The sequence below is a fragment of the Mobula birostris genome, chromosome 2 (genome assembly GCF_030028105.1).
Source record: "Mobula birostris isolate sMobBir1 chromosome 2, sMobBir1.hap1, whole genome shotgun sequence".
Taxonomy (NCBI): Eukaryota; Metazoa; Chordata; class Chondrichthyes; order Myliobatiformes; family Myliobatidae; genus Mobula; species Mobula birostris.
This window is the reverse complement of record NC_092371.1, coordinates 241,229,068-241,245,216: the sequence shown is the minus strand read 5'-3', so window position 1 is coordinate 241,245,216 and position 16,149 is coordinate 241,229,068. Positions and strand designations below refer to the sequence as shown.

At 41.7% G+C, this 16,149-nt stretch overlaps 1 protein-coding gene across 1 annotated transcript; it reads right to left on the bottom strand.

Annotated features, from left to right (window-relative positions):
• Nucleotides 1-396: 396 nt before the first annotated feature.
• On the bottom strand, nucleotides 397-15,648 carry LOC140211214 (calcium and integrin-binding family member 4-like). Its single transcript, XM_072280828.1, has 5 exons — nucleotides 15,543-15,648; nucleotides 8,380-8,556; nucleotides 5,827-5,933; nucleotides 3,119-3,207; nucleotides 397-424 (listed from the first exon to the last, which is right to left on the bottom strand). Exons 1-5 carry the CDS (start codon nucleotides 15,646-15,648, stop codon nucleotides 397-399), a joined length of 507 nt encoding a protein of 168 aa, XP_072136929.1.
• Nucleotides 15,649-16,149: the final 501 nt, after the last annotated feature.

The following is a 16,149-nucleotide window of genomic DNA, read 5'->3' as shown; positions in this document are numbered from 1 at the left end:
AAATATCTGCTCCATATCATTCTTTAGTCTGTTATTCCAACTCAAATGTGTTTTTTTTTTTTCGGTGACATCAAGATTTACTCAAATTAAGCACCTCACTGAAATTGGCACCATTTTCATTTCTCATGTAGAACATTTCTGAAAAATATTAAGAATTCCCATTGCCTTTGCAAATGAACAGATAATGGCATGTCTTTCAAATTTCTTCAAACATAAACAAGAATAATTTGCAGATATTGGAAAATTTATAACATTAAATGGCTGTGGCTATTTCCTTCATTCCCAGTTAGATGTCTTGCTGAATCAATTTACTATTCAGAGATGCCACACCGCTATTAAATGGGAAGCTTGAATGGTTTGAATATGGACAATATGTGTTTCTTCCGCTTCTACTTTTCATTCACAGAACCGGATAGTAAAGGATCTAAAAAAAAATCAAAAACATGCTATTCAATACAAAAGATTTGTACACAATAAAAGTCATCCTTTCTTCAATAGCACACAAAAATGACGGGGGAACTCAAGGAGTAAGTGTTTTACTCAGAGAGTTGTGGGTGCCTGGAATGCCCTGCCTGGTATGGCGGTAGAGGCAAAAATATTAGAGGCTTTTATGAGACACTTGGATAGGCAGATGAATGTAAGGAAGATGGAGGGATATGGATGAGGTGTATGTAGGAGAGATTAGTGTTTGAGTGGTTTTGTTTGGCTTTTTAGTTGGTGAGAGAGAGAAGAGAAAAAGAATCTGTGTATATAAATAGATGCCCCACCTCCTCCTTGTACCCCATCTGTAATTTATTTATGTGTATTTATTTATATATACACATTCTTTTTCTCTCTCTCCTTTTTCTCCCTCTGTCCCTCTCCCTTGCCCATCCTCTGGCTTTACCCCTCCCCCTTTCTTTCTCCCTGGGCCTCCTGTCCCATGATCCTCTCGTATCCCTTTTGCCAATCAACTTTCCAGCTCTTGGCTCCATCCCTCCCCCTCCTGTCTTCTCCTATCATTTCAGATCTCCCCCTCCCCCTCCCATTTTCAAATCTCTTACTAGCTCTTCTTTCAGTTAGTCCTGACGAAGGGTCTCGGCCCGAAACGTCGACTGTACCTCTTCCTAGAGATGCTGCCTGGCCTGCTGCGTTCATCAGCAACTTTTATGTGTGTTGCTTGAAATTCCAGCATCTGCAGATTTCATCTTGTTTGCAAACTTATATGTGACGCGCTTTTGAAGAAGGGAAGGAATTTCTCCGTGAGGTTTGGCTTGACATCCTCCTAACTAATGTTCTCTTGAGGTTCACCTAATTGGCAATAAATTTTGTCGAAGAACAGTGACTTAAAATCAAAAGCAATCCATTAAGTTTTTAATTTTATGCTAGTTTAGGAAACTTAATATCTCAGGTGATATCCCGATGAATTTTTACTCAGCTATCATTGACAGTGTTGTGACCACCTCTATCACCGTTTGATTTCCTGTCGCCTCCTCCGTCTCCAAGTGCGGGATGCAGTGAGTGGTCCACTCAGTGGAGAAGATCATTGGCTGTCAGCTACTGACATCAAAAGACCTGTCATCGCCAGAGCGAAGAAAAGAGCTGGAACAATTACTGCTGACTCCACCCACCCGAGCAGTCACCTAATCACCAAATTGCCATCAGGGAGACGCTACAAGTCCATCACCAGCAGGACGACACATCATCTCCGAGACTTCTTTCCTGTAGCTATCCAGCTTTTCAACACAACTCACTCAGGTGTAATACCCGAACAGTTCCTGCACAATATCCGTTAAATAGTCTTCCCTGCTCTCCTGGTTCTGTTGATAATTATTCAGTCTGTTCATATGTTCACATTTATTTTAGTTTGATGATTGACATTTGGGCATGTGACCATTCTGCTAAATGTGAATTGCTCACGACTGTTTGCACTGTTGTCTTGTAAATTGTTGGTTGCAACTGTGCTGTCTGTTATGGTATTGTCCTGTGGTTTATGCTTGGCACTGAACCACAATCAGTTCTGGTATGTTTCACCTACTGGCAATAAAGTGATTCTGATTCTGGAAAATGATATTTAAATGCAAATTATTTTATTACATGCAATGATTAGTACTACTCTTTCATACTTTCAAATGAAAACGAGGGAGCTATTTATGAATAGTGGCACACAACGTTTGCTGGAGGAACTCAGCAGGTCAGGTAGCATCTACAGAAAGGAAAAAAGAGTCGATATTTCAGGCCAAGACCCTTCATCAGGGTCTCAGCCCAAAACGCTAACTCTTTGTTCCTTTCCACAGATGCTGCCTGACCCGCTGAGTTCCTCCAGCAGTGTGTGTGTGTGTGTGTGTGTGTGTGTGTTATTCTGGATTTCCAAGATCTGCAGAATAACTAAATGAAATTTTACCCTCATAATAGATTTCTCTTATATCAAACCAAGCAGCTTTTTTTGTCTTAGTAGTTAACATTTTAAATTAAGTTAACATTAATATGTTAGGAGGCATTCTTAGTATAATTGAATTTCCTGTGCATTAATTCTTTCATAAAAGTACATATCTCAAAATGCTGCTTTTCATGCCTGATTTCTCATCAGGATAGTAAATACAAGATATTTACTAGAGTAAAATACAACAATAAATACAGGAGCCTCAGGACTCACGCCACTAGGTTCAGGAACAGTTATTACCCCTCAACCCTCAGGCTCCAGAAGCGAAGGGGATAACTTCATTCAGCTTTACTTGCCCCATCACTGAAATGTTCCCAAAACTAATGGACTCATTTTCAGGAATTCTTTATCTCATGTTCTCGATAGTTATTACATTCATTTATTATTATTATTTCTTCTTTTTGTATTTGCACAGTTTGTTGTCTTCTGCACTTGGTGAATGCCCAAGATGAGTGGTCTTTCATTGATTCTGTCATGGCTATTATTCTACTGTAGATGTATTGAGTATGCCCACAAGAAAATGAATCTCAGGGTTGTGTATGGGACATATATGTACTTTGATGATAAATTTACTTTAACAATGAAATACAGAACAATTGATCATTTAGAATTTCTGTAAAGGATGGGGAACTATTGCATATTTGATTTTGATTGGCATATTAATTTCTTTGTAATAACATTTTCAATATAACTTACTTTTGAAAGTCGGGTGATCTATCAATTATACTTTCAAACTCTACAAATGACAACATGCCATCATTATTTAAATCTCCTTCATCTAAGATCTGTTAAGGGATTTAAAGAAATGAAAAGTATTGTTACAAGTATAACTTACTGAATTATTTAGCTTGTACTGTATTCATATTATTTTTATGCTTAAAAGTTTGATGATAAGGTCATTTATAAGATAAACTAACATTAACAGAATGATATTTACATTTTATTTATTACTTTGTAATTTGGAACTGAAAGTTGAACTCATCATTTAACTTAAGATTTAACATTGTTTAAGTGGGTGACAGGGTGGTGATATGTCTACCAATGGAGGTATAAGGTGCTCCTTCCCTCCGCTAGCCAGCAGGTCTCCCTTGGGCAAGGTGTAGCCCACGGTCAGGGTCATGTGAAGCCATGGGAGCAGGTGGTGGATGGTTGTATGTGCAAGTGGACATCACAAGTCCTGGTTATGTGACCACTGATGACAAGCAGACAATCTCTGAAGAGTATTGATAATTGCTGGGATCACCCGTCATCAAAGATGCTGGCCAGGAGAAGGCAATGGCAAACCACTTCCGTAGAAAAATTTGCCAAGGACAATCATGGTCATGGAAGGACCATGATCACCCACTTCATATGACACGGTACATAATAAACGAACGAATGTGTAAAGGAGAACAAAACGATTGTTACTCTGGATCTGATGCAGCTTAAAAAAGCACACACACAATAAAAACACAGTAAAATACACAATAAATATAAATACATAAAAATAGCTTACATACATAGACTAATTGTATGTCTATGAGTTGATGCCGGTACAGGGGTGTCTGTACATAAGGTGACTTACAGGAAATGATTAAGTAATGGTGGTGGAGGTTGTGCAGGGGTGGGTTAGTGGGTGGATGTGTTGATCAGCTTTACTGCTTGGGGAAATACTGAAACTTTTTTTTGAGTCTGGTGGTCCTGGGGCCATTGGACCAATTGTTAACTTGGCAAGTGGTTTAATGCCACCTTTATAAGGTTGAAAGAGTGCAAAGAAAATTTGCAAGTATGTTGCCTGGTCTGGAGAACCTGAGTTATATGGAAAGACTGAACAGGCTGGGATTGCATTCTTTAGAACGTAAAAGACTGACAGAAGATTTGATAGAGGTGTACAAAATTATGAGGGGTATAGATGGGGTAAACATAAGAAGGCTTTTTTCACCGAGGTTAGGAGGGACTACAACGAGAGGTTTGGGGGAACATGAGGGGAAACTTCTTCTATCAGAGTGTCGGGAGAGTGTGGAATGAGCTACTAGCACAAGTGGAGCATACGTGCTCGACTTTAAGAGAAGTTTGGATAGGTACATGGATAGTAGGGATTTGGAGGGGTATGGTCCCAGTACGGTGCCAATGTTCTGTGAATTTAAAAAAAATCAGTGGTCATCTTATTGAAGACTGAAACTCTTAATAACCAAAGTACCAAGAGGCAGAGGTTGCGAGAATAGCTGTGAATGCACATAAGGTACTTTAGAGGTACAGGACTCTGCAAAATCCTTAGGCATATGTATATAGCTAGGGAGCCTAAGACTTTTCCAGGGTACTGTATTTGTCAATGTGGAGCAGAGAGTGAGCTTGTAAATCTGGCGGGAGCAAAATATGTTAGGAATGGCGAGGGTGGAGTGCTGCGGTCGGGATGTGAGACAGGTGGCAGAGAAGGAGTACCAGTGGCGGGGGGTGGCACAAGTACAGACACGCCCAGCCCTGAGGCACCAGGCAAGGTCACTTGATTCCAAACAATTAGTTTATTCATCATTACGGAATGTCTGTCTGGTGCTTCCTGCTCCCTTGCCTCTCCCTTCCCCTTTTCCCAACCATGATTCCCCTCTTCCTGACTCCTTCCCACTCCCAGTCCAAAACAGAGACCTATATCACAATCGGGTTTATCATCACTCACATATGTCATGAAATGTGTTTCTTCGTGGCAACAGTACAGTGCAATACATTAATTACTGCAGTACTGTGCAAAACTTTTAGACACCCAAGTATTCGTTTTCGGAGGACAGGAGACCAGTGAATTAAGAAGGGAGAGGGTAAGACCTAAAAGTGTGAGAGATCTGTGGCAAAACTTGCAAGAGCAATAGTTGGGGCGGCATGGTAACGTAGTGGTTAGCACATTCCTTTACAGTACAAGCGACCTGGGTTCAATTCCCACCGCTGCCTGTAAGGAGTTTATATGTCATCCCAAGGAATATCTGGGTTTCCTCCAGGTGCTCCAGTTTCCTCTCATATTCTAAAGGAATACCGGTTGGTAGGTTTATTGGTCATTGTAAATTGTCCCATGGTTAGGTTAGGGCTAAATTGGCAATTGGAGGGTGGGAAGGTCTACTCTGTTCTATAAAAATTATTAAATTTAATAGAAAGTTGGGAGTAGTAAGAGGCCAAAAATAAGGAAATATCTCCAAAAACTGATGATATCCAATGCTTTAACCTAACAAAAACGGTGATACTGCCAAAATGGTGGCCTGGGTAGATTGGGTGAACAGAGAACAAATCTATATATTAATAAAGGATGAAAAGGCTCCCTTAGATAATTCTGGGATACAAATTAATTAAGTGTTAGATAAATTAAGAGTACCAGTTTTGTTTATTTTGTGGGACTTTAAATGCATTAAATAATGACAAATTTAAGTTATGTAGTTACTTACATTGTAAGTTAAAACAACTATGTTTGGTTCATCCATCAAACCGTTCGTCAAACGAAGGACGATATTCCGTATGTCCTCTTCGTCAATGTAGCCATTTCCATTTAAATCTAGGTGAAAAGTAAAGGAAATTATTAAAAGACAGCCTGCTAAACACGAGTTATAGAGCCCTCGAATCAGGCCCTTGGGCCCAACTAGTCCATTGCAAAAACCATTCATCTACAAGGCCCTGTTGGACATTGGTAATGCAGAACACTGCAGGCCCAGTTCACTGGTTCATTGGTGAGGTCAACGGCGAGGAAGTTGCGTTGCCTCGGTTATGATGAGGACTAGGCCAAGGCTGCAGGATCGCCTGTTGCAGTCGCCCAGGGGAGGAGAGGCGCACTGGAATCCATTCGGGTTGGGGGCTGGCCTCTCCTGTCGGTGTGTGAATGCAAGAATTATCATCTTTGAACCCAATAATTTTCCAATATTTTATTTTACATCAAGTCTCCCTGCACTTGTTTTACTTCATTACTTCTGGGAGGAAATTGGCAAAATAGTTTGTAACTTTTCTGTTTTTTTAAAATTTCTGAATATAGTTTCTATTGTTTGAGTCTGTGAGGAATCCACATTAATTTTTCTTACAAAGCGATAGAAGCTTTTCACAGGCTATTTTTATCCGTCACCTGTGATTGTGTGAGTACTTTCTCTTGCTTTATCAATACTTCGGTTCTTTTTGCTGAGTTTTGAAAAACTTACAATTCTCAGGATTTACTGCTCTTCTTGAGACAATGATAAGCACTCTATATTGATTCAATGTGATTTTTAACTACTTATGTCAACCATGATTTGGACCATTAGGATTTAGGGCCTTAAGGAGGTGTATGTATTTGTTATAAGACACAGATGGCCCTTTGCTTGCTTACTGTCGGGGCCAGTAGCACAGCAGCATAGTGAGTAGCAGAACACTTACTTCAAGATACAGGGCAGAACAGGCCCTTCCAGCCCAATGAGCCACACTGCCCAGTAACCCACTGATTTACCCCTAGCCTGATCACAGGACAGTGCTGTCAAGTGCAGTTGCTGCAGCCGAGACTGTCACTCCTGTGTGGGCCTCTACAGCCACAACAGACGCTGCTCTAACACAGGCTGAAGTAAGAATTTCCAGGTGCAGATCCATGGTCTCGCAAGACTAATGGATGCCACACACACAATCACAGGACGATTTACCTACCAAAAGGTGCCTCATTTAAATGCGGGAGGGAACCCACACATCCGGAGGGAGCACGCACAAATGGCGCCAAAATTGAGCTCTGAACTCTGGCGCCCGGAGCTGTAATAGCGTTACACTAGCCGCTACACTTCCATTGCTTTACAGTGCCAGCTGTCTTTAAGGTGTACATGCATCCTCCCAATCACTGTGTGGGACTATTCTGGGTGCTCTGGTTTCTTTCCACATTCGAAAGATGTACAGGTTAGGATTAGTAAGTGATGGATATGCTACGTTGGCACTGGAAGCTTGACAGTATTTGTGGGGTGTCCCCCGCACAATCCTCGGATTGTGTTGGTCATTGACTCAAACAAAGCATTTCACAGTAAGCTCCAACGTTTCGATATACACGTGACAATAAAATTAATCTTTATAATGTAGTCACCCACAGCTTATACACTAATTCCAAGTAAAGAAAATGCATGTGGTGCTTCCTTAAGGTTGCTATAGCCGGGTGTGGTAATGGGGATAAACTCCCACTACCTATTAAATGCTCCCAATGGTGTACACCCCAAATAGCCTCTGAGAACCAGGTCTGGCTCCTGGCCTTCATGTGGGGCTTAGCAACTAAGCCTGGCGGAACAATTTCTACCGACAGGAGAAGGGACAAAAGCAGATGGGGCATGTCAGCCGTGGTTGGCAGCTCATCTAGGGGAAGGAAAACTCAGATCTCAAACATCTGCTGCCTTGCAGCTATACCCTCTCATGGGGAAGGCTTCAGGAGTAAATTCTGAGGGAAAAATCCAGAGCTGAAGTCCCTAAGGCAGTCCCAAGCTGAGTTCAATGATGACTGGCGACTCCTGCGACGCCATTGGTGTCAAGCTGTATCGGTTTCTGATGTTCCTGTGTATTTATCAGCTGCACAGGTGGGACTGGGTAGGAGAGTCTGCTGCACGGGCAACAGCCAGCTCTCCATATCGAACTGCCCTGGCTTGTGTACCTAGACAGCTGGGACGCAACATCCATGGTCGACCCCGACCCATGGGGAGGCTCAATGCATGCTTCATACAGTAGAAACAAGACAATGTTATACAAACTTGGGCCATGAAGATCAGTGACCTCTTTCAAAAACCCACAATATATTTCTGGTATACTGCACCAACTCATTATCTAGCTGAGATTTGAATAAATGAAGAGAATTTATTGCACTGTGAATTAAGTTTGATAACATTCCTCTTTATTAAATGGTAATATAAATTGTAGTAATTTCTTACTCTGTATTGAATGAAAGATAAAGGTCCATCTCTTTATGTTGTCATTGTCTATACTCAGAATAGGACAAAAACAAACCATTGGAAACGTACCGAAGATTCGAAATGCGTAGTCAGTTTTTACAGCAAGCGATGCATTTGCACTGAAGACGGAGAACATCTCCAGGAAGTCTTCGAATGAAAATAAACCATCTTCATTTGTGCTAAACACCTTACAGATTTGGTCCCGAAATGGATTCACCTGTTTCAGATAATTATACTTGATATCTGCTGTAGGTTAAGGTTAAAAATTTAACCAAGACTGCTTAAACTACCAATGATTACACTTTCCTTAAGCAAGAACACTTGGAGAGCTCTTGATAAATCAATTAATAATCATAAAGAACCTTGGGAAAAGGGGAAGGTGGACGGCCCCAGAAAGAGGATGATGGTAGCTGAGGTGAAGGAGTTGGAGGGAGAGCCAGAATATGGAATGGGAAAATAGAACGGGGGAAGGGGGAGAAGTCAATGCTCATCTTGATGAAGGGTCTCAGCTTGAAATGTCTCCATAGATCACGAGTTCCCAACCTTTTTTATTACCATTGACTGAGGACCCCAGGTTGGGAAACCCTGACATTAACGGTGTCTGACTTGCTGAGTTCCTCCAGCATTTTGTGTGTGTCGTTCTGGATTTCCAGCATCTGCAGAATCTCTTGTGTTTACAGGTTTCGGGAGGCTTGACTGCTGACAAACCATGGGACATGTGCTTATTGTTGATAGCACAGTGGTTGGTGGCAAACACGATGATTTGACAATTACTAGAAAATCCAAGCCTTTAAAAGAATTAATCAGCACATGATATTCCTATGTTAGAAGATAATGCATTAACCTTGTCAATCATGTGATTAAGTATGATTAATCATCAGGTTGAACTTGGATATGGGGTATAATTTCAAAGTTTATATTTGATGCAAAATAGAAGTGAACAATGAGAACAGGCCCTTCAGCCCACAGATATTGTGCTAAACCAATTAAATTAATTTCTGCTTCAGACAAAATAACCCAAGTTTGTCCAACCTCCTGTTATAGCTCTGCCCTCTGATCATGACAGCATCTTAGAAAACCTCTTCTGCGTATTCTCCCAAGTCTCAACATTCTTCCTATAAAGGGACAACCAGTACTGTATAGAATACTCTAGATGCAGCCTAACTAGAGTTTTTAAAGCTACAATAATGCTTCCTGACTTTTGAAGTCAATGCCTTGACTAATAAAGACAAGCATGCCATATGCCTTCTCAACAACCCTGTCAACGTGTGCAACTACTTTCAGCGAGCTATGAACCTGGGCCCCAACATCCCTCCGCTCATCAACACTGTTAAGAGTCTTGCCCCTAACAGTGTAATGTCTCCTTCTATTTGACCTACCAAGGTGCAACACTTCACATTTGTCTGGGTTAAACTCCATCTGCCATTTCTCTGCCCATATCTGCAACTGATCTAAATCCCACTGTATCCTTTGCCAGTCTTCTACACTATCCACAACACCAGCAATCTTCATACCATCTGCAAACATACTAACCCACCCATCGACATTTTCATCCAGGTCATTTAGATACATCACAAACAGCAGAGGTCCCAGTGAAGATCCCTGTGGAACACCACTAATGACAGTCCCTAGAATAAGTCCCTTTGACTACTACTCTCTCCCTCCTAGGAGTAAGCCAGTTCAGAATCCAAACAGCCAATTACGATGCATGGATCCCATGCTCATCCACATCTCTACCTTCACCAATCATCCTCATCATCTTGTCAAAAACTCAATCCAAGGTAGTAAGGCACGACGTGCTCTACACAAAGCCATGGGACTCATGCGGTGCTTTGCATTAATGCATTTAAATCACTGTGTGAAGTACAAGATTTGTTGGTGTCTATTGTGCATTTGTATGTCCAGGTGGAAAAAGCTCTCTGTATTTATCATAGTAAGTCATTTTATAACCTTTTCGATCATACTTCAGACTTATCTTTTAAGAAAAGAATCTCAGTTCGATATTTCTTGAAAACAGTAGTTTCTCATGTCTTTATTTTATCTTCTTCAGTCCCTCGGGGTCTATTTTATAAGATTATTAGAACTGACCACAATAATTCATGTAGACTAACCAAGTTTTTATGTTTAACATAAGTCCTTTGCTTTTCAAATGCATCCCTTTAGATTACTGGTGATCTGTTGTTATAGTTTTACTGAACATTTTGCACCTTTATTTATCTCTGCCATCAGATATCTGTGTGAGTTCCATAAGACCATAAGATATAGGAGCAGAAGTAGGCCATTCTGCCCATCGAGTCTGCTCCACCATTCAATCACGGGCTGATCCAACTCTTTCAGTCATCCCCACTCCCCTTCTCCCCATACTCTTTGATGCCCTGGCTAATCAAGAACCTATCTAACTCTGCCTTAAATGTACCCAATGACTTGCCCTCCACAGCTGCTCGTGGCAATAAATTCCACAGATTTACCACCCTCTGACTAAAGTAATTTCTCTGCATCTTTGTTCTAAATGGACGTCCTTCAATCCTGAAGTCATGCCCTCTTGTCCTAGACTCCCCTACCATGGGAAATATCTTTGCCTTATCTAATCTGTTCAGGCCTTTTAACATTTGGAATGTTTCTATGAGATCTCCCCCATATTCTCCTGAACTGCAGGAAAATACAGACGTTCCTCATACGGTAACCCTCTCATTCCTGGAATCATTCTAGTGAATCTTCTCTGAACTCTCTCCAATGTCAGTATATTCTTTCTAAAATAAGGAGCCCAAAACTGCAGACAATACTCCAAGTGTAGTCTCACGAGTGCCTTATAGAGCATCAACATCACATGCCTGCTCTTCTATTCCATACCTCTGGAAATGAATGCCAACATTGCATGTGCCACTTCTTTGCCCATTCCCCATAACTATTGAAGTGTCTCTGCAGGCTCTCTGTTTCCTCAACACTACCCGTTCCTCCACCTATCTTTGTATCATCGGCAAATTTAGCCACAAATCCAGTAATCCCATAGTCCAAGTCATTGCCATACATTGTAAAAAGCAGCGGTCCCAACACCGACCCCTGTGGAACTCCACTGGTAACTGGTAGCCAGCGAGAATAGGATGACTTTATTCCCACTCTCTGTTTTCTGCTAACCAGCAAATGCTCCACACATGCTAGTAACTTTCTTGTAACTCCATGGGTTCTTATCTTGCTAAGCAGCCTCATGTGTGACACCTTATCAAAGGCCTTTTGAAAATCCAAGTACACACGTCTGCTGCATCTCCCTTGTCTACTGTGCTTGTAATTTCCTCAAAGAATTGCAGTAGGTTTGTCAGACAGGATTTTCCTTTCAGGAAACCATGTTGGCTTTGGCCTATCTTGTCATGTGCTTTCAGATACTCTGTAATCTCATCCCTAACAATCGATTCCAGCAACTTCCCAACAACTGATGTCAGGCTAACAGGTCCATAGTTTCCTTTCTGCTGCCTCCCACTCTTCTTAAATAGCGGAGTAACATTTGCAATTTTCCATTCATCCGGTACAATGCTAGAATCTATCGCTTCTTAAAAGATCTTTGTTAATGCCTCCGTAATCTCTCCAGCTACTTCCTTCAGAACCTGAGGATGCATTCCATCAGGTCCAGGAGATTTATCCACCCTCAGATCATTAAGCTTCCTGAGCACCTTCTCAGTCGTAATTTTCACTGCACAAGCTTCACTTCCCTGACACTCTTGAATGTCTGATATACTACAGATGTCTTCCACTGTGAAGACTGATGCAAAATACGCATTCAGTTCCTCTGCCATCTCTGCATCTCTCATTACAATATCTCCAGTGTCATTTTCTATTGGTCCTATATCTACCCTCGACTCTGTTTTACCCTTCATATACTTAAAAAAGCTTTTAGTATCTTCTTTGATATTAGTCGCAGCTTCCTTTCATAATCCATCTTTACCTTCCTAATGACCTTCTTAGTTTCCTTATGCAAGTTTTTAAAAGCTTCCCAATCCTCTAACTTTCCACTAGCTCTGACTACCTTGTATGCCCTCTGTGGTAAACCATATATACATGTTATAACTGGGTTACCTGTCTGGACACGTCCCTCTGCTGACTGCCCCTGTGGCTCCTCCCACAGACCCCTGAATAAAGGCGATTGTGTCACTACTCCTCCCTCAGTCCAGGGACAGATACTCAGCATGGACGTTGGTCCATTTACTATTAATAAAAGCCTTTCAGTATTTACTCTACTTCCAGTCTTTTGGAGTAATTGATAGTGCATCACCCTCTCTTTTGTTTTTACTTTGGCTCTGACTTCACTCATCAGCCACGTTAGTGTCCTTCTTCCCTTTGAAAATTTCTTCTTATTTGGAATATATCTGTCTTGCACTTTCCTCATTTTTTACAGAAACTCCAGCCATTGCTGCTCTGCTGTCCTTCCTGCTAGTGTCCCTTTTCAGCCAACTTTGGCCAGTTCCCTTCTCATGCCATCGTAATTTCCTTTTTTTCCACTGAAATACCGAGACATTGGATTTTATGTTTTCCTTCTCTACAAATTAAGAGTTGTTGTTCTTGAGATACTGCAGCATAATGTTGTCATCTTATTAAATATTCTTTAAGGTGGTTACATTAGAAACTATTGTATCTGGTCTTGAGGAAGCAAATATTAACTTACAAGTCCTGATGAAGTGCCTCACTCCAGAACATCTTCTGATTGTTCCTTTCCATAGACGCTGCTTGACCAGCTGAGTTCCTCCAGGTGCTTTGTGTATGTTACTATTAGCTTGCAAGAGGTCACGTTACAAGTCTATTTATTGCATCAGGTTCTGGTTGGGCAGTCCATTCAGACTGAGGATGACTGGTTTTCTGGATTCTTGTGTCCGATGAGACCAGTATGTGAGTCGTGGAGTCAGAGGTGCTGGAAAAATTGAGCAGGCGGGGATTGGCATGCTCCTTCCAGTGCTTATGCAAAGCTTCTGTGTGCTTTTAAGGCATGGCCTCAACATTCTCAATACCATCTCCAGAAGGTACGGGAGCCTCAGGCCCCACAGCACCAGATTCAACACCTCATTACCCTTAAACCTTCAGTTGCGATGAGCTCTTTGGGCCTCTGCAGGGAGCTGAAGAGTGTTGGGCTCCATGGCTTTTAGGGCACCTGTATTAGACCATAAGACCGTAAGACATAGGAGCAGAATTAGGCCATTTGGCCCATCGAGTCTGCTCCACCATTCAATCATGGCTGATATCTTCTCCTCAATAATTGGTGAGTTATTGTTTAAAAAGAATAGTTAATCATTTAGATTTCCTTGTGGTCTTTCTCAAGCAAATCACTCTTGGTAATGTGCTCTCCTGGTGCTTTCTGTTTAAGCTTGCCAAGTTTATTTTGATAGGCTGGGGGTTTCCATGTTACATGTATTATTTAAGTGGACGTTCAATCAGTGCTAACTGTGGGGTCCTAGTTTTGAGAATGTTACGTCTCACAGTGAGGCTCGGCCGAGCCACCAATGTTCTGTTAGAATTCTTATGACAGACGCTGGTTGCTGTCTCTACATCAGAGTCTGTCTGCACTCTGCACTTGGGTTCCAACGTTGCCAGTGCACGCCGTGACATTAGGCTCCTGAACCAGCATGGATAACTTCACTCACCTCGGCACTGAACTGATTCCACAATCTATGGAGTCACTTTCAAAGACTCTACATCTCATGTTCCCAGTATTATCTATTTCCTCATTCATTGATTCATTATTTGCTTGTTTGTATTTGCACAGTTTCACTTCAAGATTCAAAAAACTTTATTGTCATTCTAACCATACATCAGCTCTGCAGGGCAGAATGAGACAGCGTTTCTCAGGGGCAGTGCAATCATAACATAACAAACGCAACACTAAATAATAAACATAACAATAAATAGTAAAACCCAACAGCCGCATGTCAGTTAAAATCAAGTTATAAGTATCCAGTGCAAGTTAAAAGTGTCCAAAGCAGAGTTAGGTAGAGCAGCTATTTAGCAGTCTGACTGACTTCTTTTGCATATTGGTTGTTTGTCAGTCTTTGTGTGTAGTTTTTCATTGATTCTATTGTATTTCTCTGTTCTACTGTGAGTGGCTGCAGGAAAATGAATCCTCGCATAGTAAATAGTGATATATACGCACTGTGATAATAAATGAACTTTGAATTTTGAATTGAGATATGCAGCTGGAACTGGAGCCACGGTACGGGGTCGTGGTGAGGTGTGTGGCATCATGATTAGTAGATGTGTGAACAGTCACAATGGAGCCTTGAACTATAAGAACAGGTCAACGATATTGCTGATTCTTGTTGACCTTGCCACATTTATCATCGTCGTGGTGAAAGATCTTTTTTCATGACACTAAATTTAATATTTAATAAACGGCGGGAGGAGAGAGAGACAGTGCACCGCACATGTGCAGCCCTCCGGTGAAAAATGATATCGTATCTGTTAAATAGGGGCCGTGGACAATTCCGATTTGATGGAGAATGGACGTGAAAGCATAGAGGAACATCTGGAGAAATTTCTGAAACGCCAGTTCGCTGCTATTGTTACTGCGCGGTCTGGAATCTTCCGGAGGGAAGGCCTCAAAATCCTCGGCTTTGCCTGCTGTTGGCGACCGTATTGAGGTCAAATCGTTCGGATAGACATGGCGCTCAGTACTCGGTGTCGGAGAGCTGAACGGAGGCTCGAAGTTTTCGGATGACTCAGAGTCGGATTGTGGTCGGCATGGCAGGGAGAGTTTTTCTTCCTTCTCCCGTCTGCGTGAGATGTGGGACATTTGAGAGACTTTGAACTTTTTACTGTGCTTATGGACTTCTTCATGGAATTATGGTATTATTGCACTGTTGTAACTATATGTTATAATTATGTGGTTTTGTTAGTTTTTTCAGTCTTGGTCTGTCCTGTGTTTTGTGATATCACACCGGAGGAAATATTGTATCATTTCTTAATGCATGCATTACTAAATGACAACAAAAGAGGCCTGCGTGTCTTCATAATCTAAATATTGAGTATTCAACACTTGACATTTCACCTCCTTTGGAGGTAAGATGCTGATTTATATATTTAGAGATAGAGCGTGGAACAGACCCTTCTGGCCCTTTGAGCCATTTTGCCCAGCAACCCACCTATTTAACCCCAGCCTGATCACAGGACGGTCTACAACGACCAACTAACCGGTAAGTCTTTGGAGGAAACTGGAGCACCCAGAGGAAACTCACGCGCATACAGGAAGGACTTACAGAGCCCGTCAGACTTGAGCCTCAAACTCCGATGCCTTGAGCTGTAATAGCATTGCGTCAACTGTAGAGTCGTGTAGTGGTTAGCGTAACACTGATGCGGTGCCATCGATCAGTGACCAGGGTTCAATTCCCACTGCTGTCTGTAAAGAGTTTGTACGTTCTCCCCGTGACTGCGTGCGTTTCCTCCGGGTGCTCTGTTTCCTCCCACAGTCCAAAGGTGCACAGTTAAGGGTAGTGAATTGTACGCATGGTTTGTTGGTGCTGGGAGTGTGGCTGCCCAGCACAATCCTCACCGATTTGATTTGATGTAAACAGCACATTTAATTGTGTGCTTTCATGTGTTGATGTACATAAGACAAATTAAGCCAGTCTTTATCTTCATTCCATAAGTGTACACGAAATGATACAATTGCATCTCAATTGGCATTGCTCCTTTGCGAGGTCAGAGTACATCTAACAAAATAGATTTATTTTATCGAGCAGTTTCTAATCTCATATTATACTTCAATAAAGTCTGAACTGCTATTTGCTTCCATTGGTGATAAGCAGAGAAGTAGCCTAAAGGCAGCCTGTGGCCCATTTTCCAAGCCTATAAATTACTCTGTCT